Consider the following 22,541-nt stretch of genomic DNA (forward strand, 5'->3'; position numbering starts at 1 on the left):
AAGTTCAATTCGTGGGAAACTTTTACTCGATATCACAAAAAATTTGGGATTAAACGAATAACGCTAAACCTTCTTTACCTGTTTTAAAGTTTTATAAGATGTATTAAAAAGAAATATGTTGTGTTTCCTCTACCATGAGCTTCTTAGTTGGAAAAAACATGTAGAAATCATTTTTAGAAGAATAAGTCTTCAAAAGCTGAAATATTAATACTTTCCCTTAAGACATATTTTTTAATTCTGTAAAAAAGAGGTTTTGTTTTAAATTTTGAATAAGATAATATTTTAGACTTTATCTTAGTCTTTTCTAATAATGATAATTTATCATCTATTGTTAGCGGACCTCGTTCTAGAACAGGAAACTCTGCATAATTAAAATGGTAATTTTATGTCATTGTTTTCGTGTTCTTTGCATTTTGCCATGCTAACACTTGACAGGATTGACATGTCTTGAGTTAAATAACTGATCAAACAATCTGGATATGAACAAGAAAATAATGAAGGAAAATACAGTCTTAGAACTCGCGCCTTAGAGAGAAAGGGCTTATGGAGGCAACCAAAATTTTGAAAATATAATTTTTTAACTCAAAAATCGGTAACTATGGACACATACTATCATCCATTGGTAAGATGAACATTAGACTCTCGTTGCCTAGGAAATTGGGTTGGGTTTTTACTCCACTTCTCAAATAGGCTTTCGGGATTAGTTAACTGTTTATCAGTTTTCGAACTCTATTAAACTTAGTCAATTTTGGTTTTGAAATTTACCATCTGTATTGCTGTCGGCACCCTCCCTTGCTCTCTGTGGCGCGAGTTCTGGGACACCTGTATGTAAAAACGCTGAATAAACATAGAAGCATAAACGAAGAGGTGAGTTTTAAATCGTTTATTTAACATTTTATTAGTCTAAGGTATGTACACAACATTCATTCATTTCAGTAATAACAACCTCGATTGCAATGAAAGGTCGAGATAGTGTTGCTTTAAAAAGGAGTCAAAGGTCAATTTGGCTTCGTCTCTGGCTACTAAATCCGTCTTCTATAATTTGATTGGAAAGTAATTGCACCAGAGGGTACTGTTCGGTGCCGTCCAATTTATCGTGCACCTTTAATTAAGCACTTAAGCCGTGTCATCCGGAGATGAAAATGAAGCACTTCAAAGTCTGGATTTGGTCGTTTTGTATCGGATTAAAGCTTGCACTGTCACGACCTTCCTATCGCAAAATCACTGACGCATACGTCCAAAAGTCGTTTTTACAAATCGCACAGTCTCGTTAGGTCCATGTAAATCACGGAAGGGAAGGATATAAAACCGGGAAAGTCCCGAAAACCTGTAATTTACATGATTGTATCGGAATGAAATGTGATGTGCCAACGTCTTTGGTCTGGACAGTCAAATGCCGTTGCCTAGCCTAATATTCACAGATAAGTAGGTATGAACATTGAGTTTGAAACCATCACTAGAGTCCGCACTCGAAATTAAAAAAAACTGTTTGAGCATTTGTATTGCGTATCACTGGCCGCTACGTCACACCCGCAACTCTTCCATCGTGTTTTGTTTAGAGTTCATGTGTGTGTTCTTTTTTGTCAGCGTCCCCGTGTTGATCAGCTGTATGCTGTGCGTAGACAACAAAGGCTGATTCTCCGGCACTTGGTTCGAAGACAACGTGTTCACGTTGGCTTTGGAAATTTTCGGAGGCGGCGGAGGCCGCGGTAACGTGGCGTTGTTCTGCGGCAAATCCGCGAACTCTGGCGGCGGCAGCTGATGATGCGAGTGATGGTGCCCCAAAATTGTGGCCGGGTCACTTTTCACCCCGATAATGCTCGACTCTAGATCTCCGCAGATGTTGTTTGGCATTTGACCGTTCTCGTTGCGTTTCTTCGGCTGTCCGTCGCCCATGCGTGTCTTGTCGCGTTGGTAGTACACCCCCGCAAAGATGAGGACATTCAGGATTAGCAATGAGCAGCCGATGGCGATTGTGACGCTTAACGCCGTGGAGTAGGCTGCAAAACCGTCTTCCACAGAGTGCGGCGTGGTGCTGAGACCACCGAGCTCTTCCACACGTTCTGTCGAGTCGGCGCTTGCAGTGGCTAAAGATGTGTTGGCACTGGGGGAAGTACGCGCCAAGTCGCTGGGGCTCTCGGTGGTGGGAAGCTTGCGAGGGTTTAAAGAGGGTAGTTTAGGCAGTGGCGGGTCGTCATCGACGAGGTTGTGGTGCGACAAAGGGACGTCGTCGCCTCCCGGTTTGTGCAGGTCCGGCACTAGGTTCAGCCAGAAGGACAAGCGGTGGGCGCGGTAGTGGTTCTTCAGCTTAGGCTTCGTATCTGAAAAACATTTCAAATGAAAAATGTGTTTTTGATAGATCAGTAGTCAGACTTTACGTAGAGTTTACATTACCCCCAATACCGAAATTCTAAATTATTCATAACATGAAAGAACTTTTAAAATCAGCTAAGAGTTGACCTGAAAACTCTACAAACTCCATGAATATCATGTACAAATATTTTTTATTAACTCAAGTAGAAGCTTTTTAAAAGTAAAATAACTTACGTCTGAAAACTTTTATCCGGAACAACATCTCAATTACCATTTTTTTTAATTATAAAATTAGCTCTTGAAAGAATAAAATTTCGCCTCGAAACGCAGACATTTATTTAACCTGGAGCAAGGTATTTCCAGAATGTTACGTGTCGCATTAAAAAGTTGGAATCTTTTTTATAAAAGTTTTAATATCACAGCAGCGAGCACGTCCGTCGTCGCTTCTAACTTGTTTTATTAATTATTTCAAAAATCAACTCGATTCGAAAGTTGAAAAGAGAAAGAGGTTTCAAATTGTACGTCAAGTGTGTCAGGAGGACCTAGAAGTATGCCAATTAAGGCCGTAATTAATTTGAACGGGTTGACTAACTTTAAGGGATTAAGTTCGATTCGAAAAGCACTAAAGGATTGCTGAAATGAACGAAATAAATTTGGGAAAAGACGGAGGACAATGGGGACAAAGGGCTCTTCGAAGGGCTTTGGACCAGTTTAGGGACTTCAAAGTTCATTTCCAGATGGATCAAAATGTTTTGTCACGACTTGGGGCCAGTAATAACAACATGATTGCCACAAGTCAAAAAACGTCCACTTTTAACATTTCCAGACTTTCCGATTCATTGTGTTGAAAAGACGGTATTTGCTTTCTTGCAAGCGTGAAGGCGCTATATTGGCTGTGGTGTTATTTAGTAGTCCAAAAGGTAGCTCAAGGCTTAGATTAAACAAAACACCGAGATCGGATGTGATTTATATGCGCAATGAAGACAGGCGGAGTCGCTCGCGTGATTCCTCCAGAAATTGGAAATTAGCAGCTCAAAATGGTCGCTGCTAAAGACATGTGGCGGCGTTGCACACCGTTAAGATTAACATCATCCAGACGTATATTTCACCCCACACTTTGGGGGCTGTCAACGCGAAGATATTGAAGCTACATCGTTTTATTAAGACGTAATTAAGGGGTGCGTTTTAACTAAGTTTAATGAAATGTAGCGCTGGCTTTTACGTTAGAGCCCAATTTTTCTCAATCTTGGCGATATTGCCTCGGCTTTTAAATTAAATATACAGTCTCACGTTCTCGATTATGTAGTGGAATTTCAAACAGGCACCAGTTCGACTTTATCAAAACACTCTTGAATGCTCCTATTTTGTTAAACCGAACTAAGCGCAGACGAGATACAAACGTTATTTCAAGTTGGAAGGAAATGTTAGTTTAACAATTTATAACTGGATGTGGGAAACTTTTGAGAAGGTGTATGTAGGAAGAAATCAATTTAAAACTCATGCATAAGAGGCGATGCAGCTTTCTTATAGCGTTGTGCATCCCAAACGCTACATAAACACTTCCTACTTTTTATTCATCGAACGAGATACACTGTTGGGCTCTAAATCAATTTTCTATTATGTTTCAAAACTTGCACACATGTTCCACATGGAGAGGAAAAGGCGCCGGATGAACCAGACAGAAAATCAAATGAAAATGCGGTCTACATGAATCAACATTAGAGAGAACGGTTATTAAAATAATCACGGAATGTTTAACTTTTCCACCACTTAGCAAAAACGCTTTTAATTAGAAAATTGTTTTAGTGGACGGTGTGTGATCAAATACCACAATGTTTGCTCAAAACGATGGGAAAATGTTTTTTTTTTCACGACCAGCTTGAGAACAATATGTCGTCGGACTGTGAAATTAAATTTCTCTTCTACAAGTAGATAAAAAAAGTATTTTGGGTTGCCTATGTTTAGTGGTGTTTTATTGGTTTATCTTTTATCTTAAACCTTCGAATATCAAATTGTTTACTTCCGCTCAACGCGAAAATGTTTGTCTGGAATTAAAATTTCCTGAAATGAATTCTCTCTCGTCGACCATGAAAAACGTGCTCTCCCTTGTTAGAGCGCGACCAAATAATTAAAATGCGATCTGAACAACTTTAATTAGAAGTGCAAAGTTCAAAGGCGCGCCTTCAAGTTTCGAGTACGTAATCGTTTTTCCTGTCTTCGATAGACAGTCAACTCCAAAATTGAAACCTAGGGCTTTTATCACAAGATTAAGTAATCACGATCACATCTCCGAGTATTTATTTTCGATTTTGTTGTGTTTGCGTCAAAACAGTTCTGTGCAAAGCTCTCGAAGAGGGATTCCGCTGTCAATTAATTTCGTGCGTAACTAATTCTAAATATAAATAAATGATGTCCGGATTTAAATTTACGATATAAATCCTACTGTGGACGTTGACATGCTGTATTGATTGTTTAGCAAAATTTGCACATGATTATTATACGGGGTCGGATTGGCGAAGCTTTTACAATTATCGAAAATGCGGTTAGGACGCAAACAAAGATTTTAATGAGATTACACGACAAAAGAACTGTGAAGAATGGAACGCTGCTCTGCTTTGTGTTTTTTCGCTGACTGGTGGTACCCAGACGACTAAATTGTTATATCAAGGGAGCGTCAAAAGAATTCGACTTTGGTGTAGATTTGACAACTTTGATTCGGTTTTTGTAAACATGGAAATGCTCGTAACAGCACGCCGGAACTATACATAAAATTGGTTTGGGGTTTTCAATGGAAATTCGGAGAGGCTGTTTGCTTAAGGGTATTGACAATTTTATTAATATTATCTTAGGATATTGCCAACTTACCTAAATTTAAGTATTTTTTGTGGACGGCCTCGTAAGCGGTCCAGTCGATATTTTTCAGACGATTTCTTTCTTGTCGGGCTCCCTCGGGCGATTCGTTTGGATTCCTGCAAAATTAAGTATTGCGTTTGCCAAGTAGGAAATTACTCTTTTACAAGTAGCTAGAGGAAATAGTCGCAATTTATCACAGAACGAAGTTAGAGATTTTTTAGGTATAATTTCAGCTTTGATTCACACAAAAAGTTCGAAGAAAATGAGAAATCACGCTATTTCGTTGGAGTGGAAAATAACGGAAAATAGGATTTTTCTAAATACCGTTAAAGGCGGAATGAGCGACAATATTTTAGTGAAGTTATCATATTTTATCTTGTTCTTAAAGTGGAAGCCCTTCAAACTTCACTTTCCTTTAGGACCATTAAAAGCAGCTTCGTGTAGCATGCAATCCACATTAGCAGACATCTTCACATAAGTAAACTACATTTGAAGTTGTCACTTACCCCGTCCTCGCAAAGTTGCTCCAATAGATCATAGTGGTTTCGGCCAGCAGGACTTCAGACTTGGTGTAGTTTCTGACGAAGTGCATGAACCCTCCAACCAGTGGCGCTCCGAACAAATATGGAAGCTCCTCTCCATGGATGCACCCTTGTCTCTGCAAAATAAAATTTATTACGCCTTGGGACCAGACTCCTTTCTAAGCTTTATGTTTATTAAATAAGCATTTCGTTGTATCTAGTATCTTTATTTAGCCCTAGCGCCTTGGCGCAAATTAGTCCTTAAACAGCTTCTTCATGACACTTCCGGTGAAATAAAACAAGATAATTCCTGCTATCAGCCGCGCCGCCCCCAAGCCAGCTTTCCTCCGTTTGTATTTTCAAATAAGACTTAAATTATTCATATGGTATATTTCATTCGCGCTCACGTGAACATTACTGCTGTTCCTGCTTTTGACTGCTTTCCTGCGAAGATCTCGGGTTAAATCGTCTCAGCTTTTTATTATTTGTCCCAGTTAATATTTTGGCTGAGTATCGTTTCTATTGTCTAGAATTATGCTCGGCTCGCAGAGATTTAAAATTGAAATATTTTTCGCAATCTTGGATAGACAGTTCATGTAAGAGTTACGAAGTTAAACGGAGTGAAAACTTCGCAATCTACGAGATGTTAAATTGAATTTAAATCTCGTACGAATATTTTAGCTTCACGGATTCGACCAACTATTCTACAGATTGCGCGAGGGAAGCCTCGAATAAATACACAAAATAAATGCACTCGACGACAAGCATAATGTGGATGGCTTACTTAGTCTTTATTGCTACAATCAGCGGAAATCTGCAGGCATTTTTCCATGCATGAATTGCCAACAGAATTACAACGGGCACGTTATCAATAAATTATGGTTCAGCGATTGAAGTGGCGGTCTCTACCTGGTCTGAAAATGCTAATTGAAAGAAAACACGGGAAAATTTTCATTAGTAGAGCAAGCACTAGGAACTTATTTTACCAATCCAAATGGCAATTTGTAAAAGATGATTTTTTGCTTTATAGAATTTGAGAGGATTCTGACACGTCGTTTCCGTGGGAACTCAGGCATCAAACTCGGAAGCCGGAAGAGTTGCCATTATCATTTCGACATAATGCAACATGAACGCAATACGTTCGACAAAATCTGTTGCTGAATTTACAAACTACGAGAAAATTTACTTTGTCCTGACCAAAAGTACTCAACTTGAAAAATCTTTAAAGATTTTGCAGCAACAGTTGAAAAATGTGCGCTTTCCGGAATCGTCAAAGTTGTACAATGTAGCCAAGAATGCATTAACGACGTGAAATTATTTGAAAATGTCCATAAATATAAATCTCTTTTTAACGCAAAGTATCATCAGTGTCACAAAAATCAATAATAAAGACACGTAGCCGCAGTTTATAGCATTTAAAATGTGCGAGGAGGGAACGCGAAAATTTGAATATACATAGACGGTTTATGGGACACTAAACCTTCGCTGAAAGGTAAGTAGAGATTATGTTTGGCACTCAGTGAATATGTTTATGGCATTTGCGACATTAAAAGACACATCTTATGAAATAATAGAAGGTTATTTTGTGGGTGCATTAAGTTGAAAGCCTCATTGGCGAAACCCCAATTTATTTCTGGGTCGCGGCGCATGAGGTTTAAAAAGGTTTTGCGGTGGCGAAAAATGGGAATTAAGTTTGGAGGCAAATCAGCAATTAATTTGCTACATTTTTAAATCTTTTTAAAATTATAATACATATATCGTCAAAATTCTTTTTTCAGTAAGCGCCAGTTACAGCTGACATTTTGATTGTCATTTTAATGATGATTTATCGGTTTTTGGTAAATTCCAGCCGTTGAATCTGTGTAAAACTTAAATCATTGATTCCACACCCCAAAATAGTGCGGAAGTTCTGACAAGTAAAGTGTTTTAAAATAATTGTTAGAACTGTATAGTTATGTATAGTTAAGTTTTAGCATTTTATTGTTATTGTAGCGTATCGTTATTGTATCGAAGCTGATAAATAACTTGAGTACGTACATTTGAAATGTCAAATTCGGTTTACAAAATACGCTAATTGTTACAAATAGAAAATCTAAAATTAAAATAAAGCTCAATAAAAGAAACAGTGACTCGTAATTTCACTAACCGCTTTCAATTTTATTAAATTGGGTTTCAATGAATTAACCGTACACGCTAATGCACTTATGATATTTTTTTGAGCACAATGTGTAGAAAAAAAATTAAATATTTTAACCTATGTGCATTATATGAAACTCTATTTGTAGTTTTATAACAGTATACTTTCAGTAAACGCGAATAAAAATATCGAGTGGGTATTTTTAAACAAACTCAATAAAACAGTTTAATCTGGCAATATAATGTTGCATAATTTAGTATTAAAATGCAAACACGTCCATAGTTTATTGTTAATAATAGCAGCTTTGTATCTTTGACAATTGTCATTTATTGCCTTTTGGGTAAATTATTTTAATATGAAACAAAACGGAGCGGTTTTGATGTAGGTAATTAGATATTAATACAAACAAACATAAATTCTATAGCAGAAAATCATTTTAATAATACCGCTGTATTTTTTTGTTTTCTCCGGGAATTCTAGCAAGAATCTTGTTTGTAGAGTTGCTCACTTAAAACTGTATTCGTTATTTATCATCTGCAGATATGTTGTAAAACCGCCACCCACCGTCAAATTAATTTAAAAAAGTTGTCGTCCGTGACATCGCGCCCAAACGAGCTTCAATCAATTTCCCCTTAAACCCTCCCTGTAATTGACAATTCATTAAGCTCGGTGAACCCCTCCCAGTCGCTTGAATAAAACCTCCACTTATTTCGCCAACGAGCGCTTTTCGCTCCCGCAAAGAAATTGTTTCAGTTAGATAAATGAAGTTTCCACCTTTGGCGAACAAAAACGCTGTAAGTGATGAATCCTGGCAATTATAAAGATTGAAGGTGTAGCGTCCTTCGACCGACAGCCAGATTGATTAGAAGCGAATCCTTTTGCTCCGATTGCAGCGCCCTCGTTAAGCGTCTTAGAAGTCGCAACGCCCATTTTCCAGACAACGCGATTACATCCGCACCGCGATATCAGCCGGTTTTACATGTCAAAGACGGTGGTAATGTATATTAGGCGACTTGTCTGTTTGTTTTAGGTATTACTCTGCATAGGGCATCTTCCACCCAACTCGTAAAATATTCACGCGATAATGCGCAGACAGACGGTTTGCGTCGATTTCTCATTCAAGCGACATAAATATAACTCACTGATAACGGCTCATATTTATCCACCTCGCTTGTATATTTATTACAAACACAAGTTATTTATTATCTACAAGGGTTGCGGTCGTAAATTAGTACAGACTTCCAATAATCCGGCTCCAAGGACCAGAAACACGCATCGAGAGAAATTTCAGTGTTGTAATTTGGAATTAACACTAGATCTATTGGGAGTTAGGTTGGACGTTTGCGTTTACTTTTACAGGTCTCTTTTCATTTCTCGTATAATTCGGTAGTAGAGAAAACGTACTTTGGCGGGGTTAAATTTCATCGTCTGGAATGAAGCAAGGTTGAAATAGAAATAAACCTATGTCTGGGGTCAGGAACGCCCGTGTTGACTGATTGGTTCGATTGTGTCGACAGTCAGTGCAAATAAAGTTGATTAAAACTGTAAATTTACTTAGCCTTTGTGGAAATCCGTTTACTTGATGATTATGGGATGTGCGACACAAAGGAAGGCCTTTACAGGCAGACAGAGTGTAAATTTATTACCTACTAGTTTTAAAAGAGTTCTTTTTTTATTTCAAAAAGCTTTTTAACGTGAAATACGAAGAACTTATCGTTACTCCGGAGCCTTCAACATAAAAGACTTTTTTATCTGAAATACCGGAATTTGGTTATTGTTTCCATTGTGTTACCTAAATGAATTGCTTTGACGTCTATTTATTCATTTCAATTGCTGTTTGTGCCCTAACGTGTGTAGCGAAACGGAAAATCCGCGGAATTTTCAGAATATCTTCCAGTTTTTATTTTTCTAAATTAGTTCACCCGGCGCCTCCACCATTTTTCGCCATTCAGCTTTACCGTGTCGGAAACTATCAAAATTGAGTTCAGTTAAGATTGTGTAAAATTCTAAAACTTGGTTTCAATAAGCTTTCTTTGTGCTCCGATTAGATTTACCACTCATTAATTTCAAGCTGGATAAAGCACTCGCGATATGCTTAGCCACACAGCAAAGAATGTATTCAAACACAAGAGATTCAAACCGGAAACTAGAACAAATTATTTAATTTGGAAGCAGCCAAGAAGTGGCTCTCATTACGCCCTCGTGAATAAATACATGCATCTACAACGCTCCGAGTGGATGTCAGTGCGGAGGACGTGCGACCCCAAGCAAACAGCCTTATTTATCATTCTTCCAGTCTGAGAGTCGGCAATTTAATGTCATTGTTGGAAATTACGTATACTTTACAAACTTTTGTTTCTCTTGCGTCTTTAAAGCATTTTTTGATGGCACGATTTTTTCCCTCAACCGTTTCCTTTGTGTTGGAGAAGTTTAAATGCCTTTTTATGACAGTGAGGTCGGATTAGCTTTTTTGCATGCACTAAATCTTTGAATTGTCCCACAGATACCGTGTTTCCATTCTTTATTTTATTGCAAGTAGCAAACAACTCGTCGATAATAAAGTTTTATCTACTGGCCCATCTTTACTGTGGTAGTTTCCAACAAAACTACTTAAGTAATTAAGTATAAATTTTCATAATTGCTTGAAATATCGTCCGAGATAACAAGACCTCGCGTTCTGTTTTAAGTTTTTTCACGACTTTTCGCCGCAATTTAAACGTGGCAGTTTGTTACTTTTTCTTCAGTTTTTTTATTTAGACTGCATTGTTTGCTTTATTAATAGTAAAGCTTCTAGAGTGCAGCGTTGAAATTCACCCCAGCAGTACTTAGCGCCAAAAATATTGCGCAGCTAGGCAAAAAGAAAGTTATAAATTACCGTTTCAGAAGAAAAGGGTTTTCAAGGAGAGGGGGAACTTTCACTAAATAATTTGACAACTTGTTTCATTTTTTGATGTAAAATGTAACAGACAGTCATTTCGACGATTTCAACGAATTGCATTCTTTTCTTCAGTGTTTCACGTCATCGATTTTAATCGGAACTTAAAAGCATCATATTTCTTATTTTTTAATTTTTTTGCTCGTTCAGACAGATGCATTTGGCATAATATTTTCTTCTCTAAATTAACATTTTGGTTTGAGTATGCACTTTGCGTTCGTCTCGTCATGGCATTTTATAACTGTTGGCTCAAAACATGAGATTCCATAGCACATTGAACGATTTTTACGAGTTTGCATTCCACCAATGTAATTCAATAAAGTGGCAACAAAAGACTAATATAAAACTGTCATTCACTACTTGAAGAAAAAATGACAATGACAATTTTCCAGGATCATATTAGTTCCATGTGAAGCTGACGTACCAACAAAAACAAACATTCGTGATCGGAAATGTGTCGTCTGGAAAGTTAGGACAGAATCGAACATTAATCCTCGTTTTGACTGAGATTTGTCATTTTTTGGCTTACTGGGTCTAGACTCGCTCTCATTACAAGATTTCACGTGTTAATCTAACGTGGGGCGAATTAGGAGTTTCGTGATGTATTTTAATCTGAATAATCTGGAGGAGTTAAGCCAACAGGGAATAGGTTATTACGTATCTCGTTATGAAAACGTCCTCAAGGTATCAAAACGAGCTGTGATTTGAGTGATAGTGAGCGAGAACAAATAAAACAACAATTTCGGACAAATCAGCTGAGGAGGACACTTCACACGAAATGAAGCAACTTGGCCGCTGTCCAAATAAGAAAAAGAAATCGATACGGTGGCGGCGAGTGTTTTAACTTAATTCCCACAGTTTTAGTACATTTTTTGTGACAAATAAAACCTCACAAACTTTGATATTCCAACTAATAATTCATCGCAAGTTGGACTTAAGTCCAAATTAAACAAATTTTCTCGCCGCTCGCCTGTGACATTTTAAAAGAGGGTAAACACGGAACCGTGCAAAATTTTTAATTGTCAAGAGAAGAGCAAACATCGAACTTCCAGCGCTCAACTTTTTTTAATTAATGATACGCTGGCCCAATTTGGGTGAGAAGTAAATGGAGGAAAAATGTCGGTGCTAATCCATTGAACCTCCTTAAACGCTGAATTAAAAATATACTGGGCTAGTGTTTCCGGAATTTACGTTTTAATCGCTGCTTTATTCTTTATACAGGCGAACTGGGGAATGTTTCAATTTATTGGCGAGTTCTTGTCGGTGGACTGGAAATAAGTTCGATTGAATGGTCACGATCGAGATGTAGATTTCTTAAAAGAAATTAAAAGACAAAGTTCCACGGTCTCAAAAGACGAAGGAATGTTTTCAAGTTGAAAAATATGGAGATTATTTTTACGACTTTTGATAGATTGTGGATTCAAATAAGTTTAAAAGTCGGCAGGTTTGAAATTGAGATCGTATATTTTTTAGTTATGATAGCCGGCAACTCAATTTCATTTTTTCTTTGTTGTGGAAATAATTTTAATACCCTCTTCATCCAATCAATTGATGTCATTAATAAGGCATGAAATTTCTATTTTTTTAAATAATAAATAATCAATTATTAATATTGAAATGCATTGTGAAGTTTAACTAGCATGTTATCGTTTCATGAGATATTTATTTAACTTGTGGGTAATAATTTATGTAAACACTGCTGAAAAGCAAATTCAAATAACGCCGATATTTAGTTAAAAGTGGGTAATGAGTGTTTATATTTAGTTTTGTTAAAAATAACTTTATATTTGCCCGTTTGGTGGAGTTGGAAGAGCACTTCTTGTTTTGACAGTGAATGGTTTAAAACAAGTATTTAAACAGTTGGTTTCCACCATTAGACGCTGTGAAACTTTTATTAATTTAATATCTTTTGAACTAGTCTCTAGAGTTTAAAATACTTTTAAGAATATCTCTGACATGATGGATCAAAACGAACTTCAGCTTCAGAATCAGCAAGCAATTTAACTTTAGAAACGACTGCCCATTTCTTCAAGGCAAGGTCGAACGGCACAACGAAATTTATTTAAACTTTCTAGTTTGAAATTCTGCTGTTTTTTTCTCATTCTTGTGTTGGTAAACAATATAAAAAATAGTTAAAACGTATGAAAATATACATTCCGGCCTCCACGTTTGAGAAAGTTATTTGTACATGAAATAGCCTTAAGTTTGGAAGCAAAGCGGTTAGATTCCAGTTATGGAAATTCTTCGGATTTATGTGTTTTTGTTTCACAACGGGAACATCCGCACGGAATAATACGAGATTTATGCGGGGCGGAACCGGGAAACAATTAGGTGTGAGACTACGCTTGCTAAAAATACAAGCTTTGGAGGGGAAAAATGACAAAAATATTTGGCGAGAGCGTCGACTAATCATGCGAGCTCTTCAAAGGGAGCCCAGATATAGGAATAGTCTCTCGTTTTTCGTGAAATTCCCCGAGAATGAGTTTAAGACGAGGAGATTCTAAATGCATTCGGAGGAGCATTATTTGGATTAAAATAAGAACCTCAGCTTTGTTACGAGAATGGATACTTCTTTAGACGAGACGAATTTGCCTACAGGCGCTCGGAAGAACTTGAGTATACTACGAACTTTCAACCTATTTTTTGCAAAAATGTGTGCTTCAAGTCACGAGTTTGAAAATAAACCCAAAGAACAATTTTAACTAACTAAAAGCAGTATTCTGTAAGAACCTAAATATAAAGAGAATTTCGTTACCTGTGGGTAGTCCCCGAACTTGGTCTGGTAGTCAAAAACGTACAAAAACGAATTCCTGTGCTCAGCCGAATGCAAATCTGCAGTGTGTACAACGGGGGCCACGTATTGTGCATCCGACAATGCCTCTAGAGTCTCGTCTCGGATATTGATCGGGTGTTGAACGGGTCTTTCCCAATCCGTATATTCATTAACTATCGTCGCCAGGATTTCAGACAGGTGATAACTGTACGTGTTTCTCACAAAAGTCCTTAAGATTTTCGAGCGACGATCAGCTTCAATGCCATATTGAACGTCTTCTCCATTAAAGGCGAAGTACGCTTCTGCTTTGACGACTCCCAAAAGCAGGTCGTACCGAGACAACTTCGAGACCACAGATTTACGCAGGAGCACGTTGTTGAGGATGTTGATGGCGTTCTGGGGCTCTGATTTTGGGGGCTTGTTTGAGTCGAATTCGTTGTAGTGAGGGCTGTCGCCTGGGAAAAAAGCAAAAGTTAGGTCAGATATATAAAAATAACTATCGAAAGTTTCTGTGGACGATTTGTACAAAATTTCTTTAATGGCCTCTATTAAATGACGTTTTTGCAGATATTTATCTTTATTAAAAGTTTACGGTCGTTTCCGTTGAATTTACAGGCGGTTATAAGAATGACGAACATTTTGTATTTTGGGTTGCCTATACTAATCTAAATATTTAGATGAACAAACGTCATGTACACGTCAAATAAAATAAAATATCTTTTTTCCCTTAGGATATAATTCCCATTACAAACGACTTTATAGTCGGCTCAATAAATAGAGAGAATCGTTATTTATTTATTTCTCATTAAAAGAACACAGAATGGCGGAGGCGCCGGGCGAGACACTAATTTATCATCGAATGAAGAGTTTAGATATTTATCGGCAATATTTGTGACTGAAATTACGACCAGAGATCCTTTTCACGATAAACTGGAATTGTAACGAGTGAGTTGTTTATTTGTAATTTGTTGCTGTATTAAATTATGCTTCTGTTTTAACTTTATGTGCTTCATTCATAAAACTGTAGAGATAAAAAAAACATTTTTCCGTTCTTTGGTAGTGCATAAAAAGTAGTTCTCTTAGTAATATTTTAAACGGCATGCGGCACCAATCTTTCTATTAACTTTTTATTAAATATTTTTAAGAAGTAATTTCTACCGAAGCCTTAACTAGTTAAAATAGCGTTATCAAGAGTTTATATTTATGTTAGTAGTTTTAAGCCCTCTAGATGGAGCTATTCTGAAATTATGGCCCTTAAAATTTAAAATGGGATTTACGATCGCATCCTGGCGCATCCAGCACTTTTGTTCATAAAAATATTTATTTTGATAAATTGTTATTCACGGTAGTTCAGTGAATATTTTGTTTTCTTGAAATGGAATTATGAAAACAAACAAAGCAACGTTTTACTGTCGAGATCTGTTTGTTTCATCGAATTTGTCGAGCGAATTCTGCGACAAAATTCATCACGACGACAAATTTGCTCCGTTAATAAAATTGTCGATAATTTCCGCATTAAACTAAGTGTGATGAATTAGAATTAAACGAATGAGATTTAAGTGAAAATTCCGTGTTTTATCGGATGTTCTGTCGTAAAATTTGTCAACTATCATTTGAGGCACTTATCCGGTCGGCCTAATTAATTTAACTGAGCCGTAACTAACACTTGAATGTGTTTAAAGCAGTTTACTCTCAGTCACTACGAAAATTTAACATTTAGCAATAACATTGTGCGATTCTAATTAAGTCACATTTCAAATAGACCGATGTATCAAAGGGAAAGGTTTTGCTTTAAGGACATTAATTATACAGAAGTTGTTCTAGTGCTATTCACGGAGCGTCTGACAAATTGGACTGAAATTGTAGGATGAAAGATGCTGTCTACACTCGCAAGATAATCAATAGAATTTTAGGCTTGTGACAATATTTATTTTGTTACGAATTGTTCGATTCTCTGCAGATATTTATTATTAGAACTCGGCTCAAAATGTAAATGAAAACTTATCTTGACGAAGCAAAGTTAACGAAACGAAAGTTAACAATGTAGATGTAATAAATTTTATTAAAAAGTAAATTGTTATCAGTTGACGTAAACCAGAGTAAAAATTATCGTGATGGATTATTTCACGCTAAATAATTTAACACTGCACAACCTTGAAACACGAACTGATTTTTTAAAATTAATATGTTTCGTGTTGTAAAATTGTTGATAAGTTTTTAATACGCAAACCTACTAAACCACAATTACAAACAAAGCGAATGAACACTCATAATTACCCCGTAAGGATGGAGAAATTTCGAGATAAAAATCCCCCTCTTAAGCGCTTTATCGCTTTTCCTCCAACGTGAAAAGTTAATTTTTTGACTTCAGAGAAGAGTCTCGGTGTGACCGAAATCCCGTTCGCCTTAATGAAAATTACGTCCAAGACAAATAAAATAAAAGTTATTTATAACGCTAGGGGCGCAACCTAAATTGATTACCGGCATTATTTATATCGACACCCCTGCACGATATTAGGGTCAGAACGAGGAAGAAATATAAATTTTGCTCTGTAGGTGCTATTAACTGGGAACAAGGTCGTGTTTCTCCCTTAATAAAAAATTGAATTAGTTTTATAAACACAATAAAAAGTGCAAGTCAGCTTCGTTTTCGCTTATTCCGATTCTTTGGAGTTTTTAGAGAGTCTATTTAAGTCCACGACTTGCAGAATTAGATAAAACACGAAAGGAAGTAATAAAATAGCTGAGCTTTGAAGTTTTCTCGATTCCTTTATTTTTACAGAGATCCGTATTAGCAGTTGCACAGATGTGGTTGACGTTTTGCATTTACAGCAGTATTGATTCAATTCTTGACACGATAATGGAAGCTGCACGCTCATAATTATGTAAACACTGAAAGCTGGCTTTAGATCCGATGACATTTAATAGATTGACGGTGAAAATAATACATATAAAATGATTTTCTAGCAGTCAACGTTTGTTCCAAAACTTGTAAATGTAAACAACCAGGTGTAGCTGAAGAATTGCCAAACAAATATTTGCAGAGTGAAAGTACGGTGTAAAAGTTCTGCTTGCACATGCAGTCTCTTTAGTACTTTATGTCATTTGCATTTTTAGTGCTCATTTGAAATTTAAAATCGAAAAGTCCGTAAATTTGATTTTCTGCTAGAAATACACCTTTAGCTGTTTTAACCTGTTTCATTTGTTTTAACTGCATTATTTTTCTATTCCGGGAATAACAAATAGGCATTAAAAACGCAAATGAAGCTTTTAACAGAACTAAGTATGTATATTATGCGAGATTTTGCTTTTATCGAGTAAAAATAAACCTAATAGCTAGACAGGAATATTATAAATTATGTAAACGTATTAACAAGAAAATTAATAGGATGGAGATAAATAATTAAGCGAACGTATTCTTTGGATTTTAGAAAGTTCAGATGACTTGTAATTTTTAGACATTCTTATCTGTTGTGTAAAAATCTTTCCTTTCAAATTTTATACTTCGATTTACCTATTGCAGTTTTTCTTTCTGGAATTTTTATATTTAAGTCTTCTCAATCATTAATTTTTATCTCCATATCTTTTTATTTTACAAGACCCTTTCTGCTTGTAAATTGAAATAATTATCAACATTTTATAGAGTACAATAAAAATTAAGTTTTCAGATGTGTTTTCATTGCTCAAAGTTTTCAGTCCGTAAAATTTAAGATAATGCCAAGTTTTATTATTATATCTGAGTTCTTTAAAGTTTTCAGTTCATAAATACTTCAAAAAGTTTTCAAATACAATTATTTAAGGATCAAAGTTATAGTTGTAGTTTCTTTGATTCTTTACCTCTACATTTTCCGGGTCAACTTGAAGAGTAGACATCACAATATTTCCATAGCCTATATTAATTTTATTTTCAGGACCGTTAAATGTTTAAAGTTTTCAGTTTATATAGGAAAATTTCATACCTATCATGGAAGACACAAACACAAGCCAAAAAAGATCTGGAAAAACTGTTTTTTTTTTAACAAATAAAGGAAAGCTGTCTCAAGATTTAAGTGTAGATTTTTCTTTTAACACAGGTAATTGTGTATTTAAAAAAAAAGTACCATTTATTAAAGGGATTTAAATTTAACAACTTGATCCGTCTTCTGTTCTGTTATTTCTTCAGAAAAATCAATATTCGCCGAAGTTTTATTACATTGCTACACAATAAAACCTACATAAAGAAAGTTAGGTTTTTGTATAGGCTTTTCTAAAGACGTATTAGCGAATAATGTTATTCGTGATTACAGAATTATCAAAGCCACGCAACTACAAATGATTGAATAGACGATTTGTAGAAAGATTGGGGGCCATTATTGTTTGCGATGCGATTTTTATAAGAGGGTTTTGATTTTTCAATTGAGCTTAAGTGCTTTTTCTATTATTCCAACCAAAACAAAAATCGTTTGTATTGTACTGACGTTGTTTATACCATTTGACATACATACATATTATGAAAATAATAAATTAGTGCCATATAGATATTTTTATACCGTGTAAGTGTTGAAGCACAATTAATTACACCTGCAGCAATTTACGGAAGCACGACAAAGAAAAATGCGATAAACACTGTTTCTAATTATAATATAGAACAATTTTTTTTGAATCCTGATCAGGTGGAGGAAAAAAGCGGCAGATCCGGAATTAGGAGGCCACTCTACTTTATAAATGACTTTTCACATCACCAATACATGTTTTTCCAAAATTTGTGTTATTATTCATTATACGAGAGTTTTGTGTGCTTTATCTACGTGATTTTACGCAGAAATTCATGATCGAAGAAGAGATAGATATCTTGTATAAATACCTATTTCGATTTATGGATTATAAAGTTCACCTCTTTAATCTAAATGGTTGTTGAATAATTTTACGACTCAAAAGGGTGTTTGATATTTAGTTAGATAATTTGCTTTGTGGAGAACTTTAGTGTTTTCGAACTATACGTCAGAGCAAAAAATATTTCTCTACAATTTTGTTTGTCACAGCGGGCAGACGTCGTGAATGAATAATTAACCTCAGATGGTGCCGTTAATAAAAAATATGAAACAACCCTCCCCAATTACTACCCTCTGTGATATTACCTAACGCGACGGTTATTAGTCCAAAAGTGGGTCAGCGACATTACGTTACTTCATTACAAAATAGTGAGTGGAATAATTTTGAAAATAACATTTCAGCGCTGAAATCATCTAAGTCATTTCTGCAGTGATGCATATTTAAAAAAGAAATTGTCACAGAAATGGACCGAATTTATTTTTAATACCCACGGTCGCTGCATGTAATGGAAACCCGCAAATTTGTTTTGCGAAATTTAATAGTGTGGGCCGTGAGGGATTTGTTACTTATCCATGATGGATGGAATATTTGTTTTGTTAATTTAAACATGGACAGTTTTGCGGAGACCGAAGTTAATTGCGAATTTGTAAAATGTTCCATTTTCACGTCCGGGGATGTCCTGTAAATGCATGAAAATGTTGGCGGAAAAGATTCTCTTGTCCAGTGAAAGTATTCGTGAAGTAATTTAGCAATGGTGCATTATTAAAAAACATGTAGGCACTTTCTGGCTCCCTTCGCTGTCGCGTCGTTATCCGACCATAACCTCTCCATGCCATTATCCGGCAACGCATAGTTTGCGGCTTATTAAGTAAAATAATCAAGTGGAGTCCTCAATTTCCTGCGGGTAATCGGTTTACGTGTCCAGTCGAACGCACAAGTAAACCTGTGAAATTACCTGGTGGTTCCCCGGTGTCGATGACAACCCCGTCGACGCTCGGACCGAAGGCGAATGCGAATTCGGGTGCGATGACAGGAGTAGACAAGAGCGTTTCCAGGGGTCTCTCTCGAAGGCACTTGAGCAGGTGGGGATGCGGCAGTTCTGGCGAGCAGTTTGCATGGATGGCCACTTGAGCGGCGTAACGGGACGGCTCCTGGATCAACGCCCAAGGGGAGAGGGCCGAGCCGGACATGAGGATGGCTCGGTGGAACAGCACTCCTATGGAAAATTAAAAAATAGCCAATCTCATTTTCCTGTGACGAGCTAACGATTAGTAGAGCCATTGAATTTGTGGATTTGTGTCCATTAGGGAGCGTTTTAATGAAATTGCTTTCGGAAGACCTCGGAGGTAATTAATATGATGCAATAAGAGGGTATTTGCATTTGTCTTCTATAGCTGGAAGGAAGCACGGAAATGAAGCGCGCACTCCAGACACACATTTTAGCAATTTTCGCGCGAACTAACTTGCACCGTCTAATTATAATTCAAGCCAAGATCGTTTTTAATTTCCACCGGTGGGGGCGGCTTCGAAAATAATACGTTATTAAAGTCGACAATTGCCGCCGTAAAAATAAACGACAACGCCATAAAAATAAAAAGAGATACGGAGAGATGTTTAAATACGCCCTCGCGACTCCGAAACTTCATTATAAAGCAATTTACAATTGAAAAGTGGCAAGTTATCAAAAAGATATGACCGATTTCAATGGCACAAAGAACTCAACAACAAACTTTATTGTTTCACTGCACAGCCCTCGTATCGATTCCTGTCATCCATAGAAAATTATTGCTGGAAAACCTCTTGGTCAGCGATCGTCACCATTCTTAAAATATTAAGTGTAGATCAGTATTTTTGAGAACGAGCTGCTTCAGCACATGTCTTTGGCGACGAATCACTTCATAACTCGCGCGATTTTCATCTTCAGGCACCGCGAAGCTGCGAGGTTTAATACAAAGCTTAATTTTTCGGAGTCGCTGTTGACACACTTTTGGTTCTTTTGACGGGGTTTGGCGGAGGGTGATAAATTTTCACACATCAACATGTTTTCTTTGAAATGTCAAACGAAATATACAAAATTATAATTCGTGTGATAGATGGCCGTATTCGGAAGAAGCGAGGCGTGAAATTTAATCGCCGAGGAAAATTATAATTTCGTTGGGACGGTACAGTTATTTCGCTAAAGTAGATTAAATTGATTCAGGTTAAAAGAGGTATAAATGTGATTAGATTATCTAATTTTTGAGGAAGTTTTCTAACTCATTAGCCACCAGAATACGATCAAATCAGCGAAAATAATTAGAACATAGTAGTGGCGTTTTGATGCTCAACATAGATAATCAAAAGCTGGACGAGTACAAAAAAATATTGGAAAGTACCGTATTTTCCCAATTTTCACAAAGCCTCTTTGTGTGTGATCAGTTTTCAATTTAGGTTTTCCATGATTTAATTCTGACGCGAGGTTTGAATAAGCAAGCGCACAGTTCGTTACTCAGATCAGGTTCTATACAGTTTTTTCTACGAAGCAAATTTTTGCGTCCTTTTGTTATCCCGCGATTTGCATTTTTGTCTCTTATTTTAATTTGCAGGATAACAGCGATCAATAGATAAATTCATATTTAATGGGGTCATTACTTATTTAAAACATTTGAATGGAACGCTATAAATATTCAATTATTGCATTGAATAAAATAGTTGCGAGAAAAATTAATTAAATAAATTCCCCAGCAATGTTTCAATTTTAGCATTGTTCTATAACCCAGTTTCCTTGAAGCAGAAATAGATCAAAACTAGAAGACGACGCACATATAATTGTAAATCTCTTTGACTTTAATCTCACAACTTACGACATTTTGATGTACACAAAACTACACATGAGATATACGAATTAAGTGCTGTAATTAGGTGAGTAATTTCCTCGTAAATAGTAATAAATTTCTAACAAGAGTTTAAACTGGAAGATGGAATTTCGCATTCAGAAAGGCAGCGTTAAGGCAACCAGGTGAAGCTTTCATCTCAAACGCACGGTTTTCTTGCTGTATTGTCTCAAATTCTTAGATCTTATACAGGCATAATAAGCATTAACAAGTCTTTTTTTACCTGTTTTCGGTGTGGTGAAAGGTAGCGTCCGTACTGAATTTCTCTTATAATTAAACAGTAAAATTACGAAGTAGTGTGCATTGGGATCTTACTAAACCACAATGGTTACTTTCGAATGGAAAAGCGTGGAAATTCAATCAACTACGAAGAAATTGTGTGTCTAGTCGGACTGAAAAACTCATTCTTAAAGACGCGTGGCAGACAAAAACTTGTTTGAGAGACAGCACAGAAAATAGATTTTAGTGCAGAGATTTGTCAAAATGATATTGTGATTTATTTTTATACCAAAAGCGAAGTCTTAGCTTAAAAGTTGGACGTTTGTAACGAAGTGAAAACGGAATTACCGACAAAGGTCTGTTTTTTTCTGAAATAATTAGTAGTTTACGGACAAAAAATATGTTTTTAGACCTTGCTATGTCATCACAACAAAAGCATAAATAATAATTGAACCCCACGCGCACTGCCAAGATTATTTTGTTTTTCTGTAAGTTCTTAAAAAATACGTCTTGTTAGTCGATAATAGCAATCCTGCGGAGAAAATTGCTTTCATTTCCATAACCTTGAATGATATTCACCTTCAATTTTCTCTCCAGGTTTCACTGTTTGTTGTTTTTGATGTTGCGAAGCCCAGAGCAGATCTCCTCTTATCATTCGTTTTCACCTATACGACCGGAAAAGGATCTAAACCCTCCAATGCTCTAGCAAAATCCCATTTGCTTTATAATTTATCGGAGCTTTGAAAACCAGGTTGGTCGTCGATGGACAAACGTCCGGACTACAGTTTGCCTTATTTAAACTAGCGGACAACTAATCCAAAGTGTTTCGGAGATCTGTGCAGGGTTTTCATCAACGACATTGATTTCTTTATTGTTTTATAAGGGAGGTAATAGCCTTCTGTGTAAGTTCAGAGGAAATCATAATGAAAGAAAAGAGGAATTTAAAACAATTTTCCACAAATTTGCTTTAGCGTACAATTTTTGAGTTCAAAGGAATTCATTTAGCTACGTCGGAGAAATAATAGCTTCTTGTTCAAGGCGGTGGTGTTACATTGTGCGGTCCTAATAGAAAGTCGAATTTTTAGGGCCGTTTATAACGAAAAAC

The 22,541-nt window shown here is 36.4% G+C and overlaps 1 protein-coding gene across 1 annotated transcript in view; it reads right to left on the reverse strand.

Annotated features, from left to right (window-relative positions):
* Positions 1 to 868: 868 nt before the first annotated feature.
* The window catches only part of Nlg3 (Neuroligin 3), a 147,498-nt gene continuing 125,825 nt past the window's right edge, over positions 869 to 22,541 (reverse strand). The window contains exons 4-8 of the mRNA XM_088036321.1: positions 19,300 to 19,560; positions 13,515 to 13,987; positions 5,673 to 5,824; positions 5,179 to 5,282; positions 869 to 2,321 (exon numbers count right to left, since the gene is read on the reverse strand). Of these exons, the coding sequence (XP_087892447.1) occupies positions 1,525 to 2,321; positions 5,179 to 5,282; positions 5,673 to 5,824; positions 13,515 to 13,987; positions 19,300 to 19,560 (1,787 nt within the window). The 3' untranslated portion in view covers positions 869 to 1,524. The remainder of the gene's footprint in view (positions 2,322 to 5,178; positions 5,283 to 5,672; positions 5,825 to 13,514; positions 13,988 to 19,299; positions 19,561 to 22,541) is intronic.

Source organism: Gnatocerus cornutus, chromosome 5 (assembly GCF_029298725.1).
Source record: "Gnatocerus cornutus isolate USDA-ARS CGAHR chromosome 5, icGnaCorn1.1, whole genome shotgun sequence".
NCBI lineage: Eukaryota > Metazoa > Arthropoda > Insecta > Coleoptera > Tenebrionidae > Gnatocerus > Gnatocerus cornutus.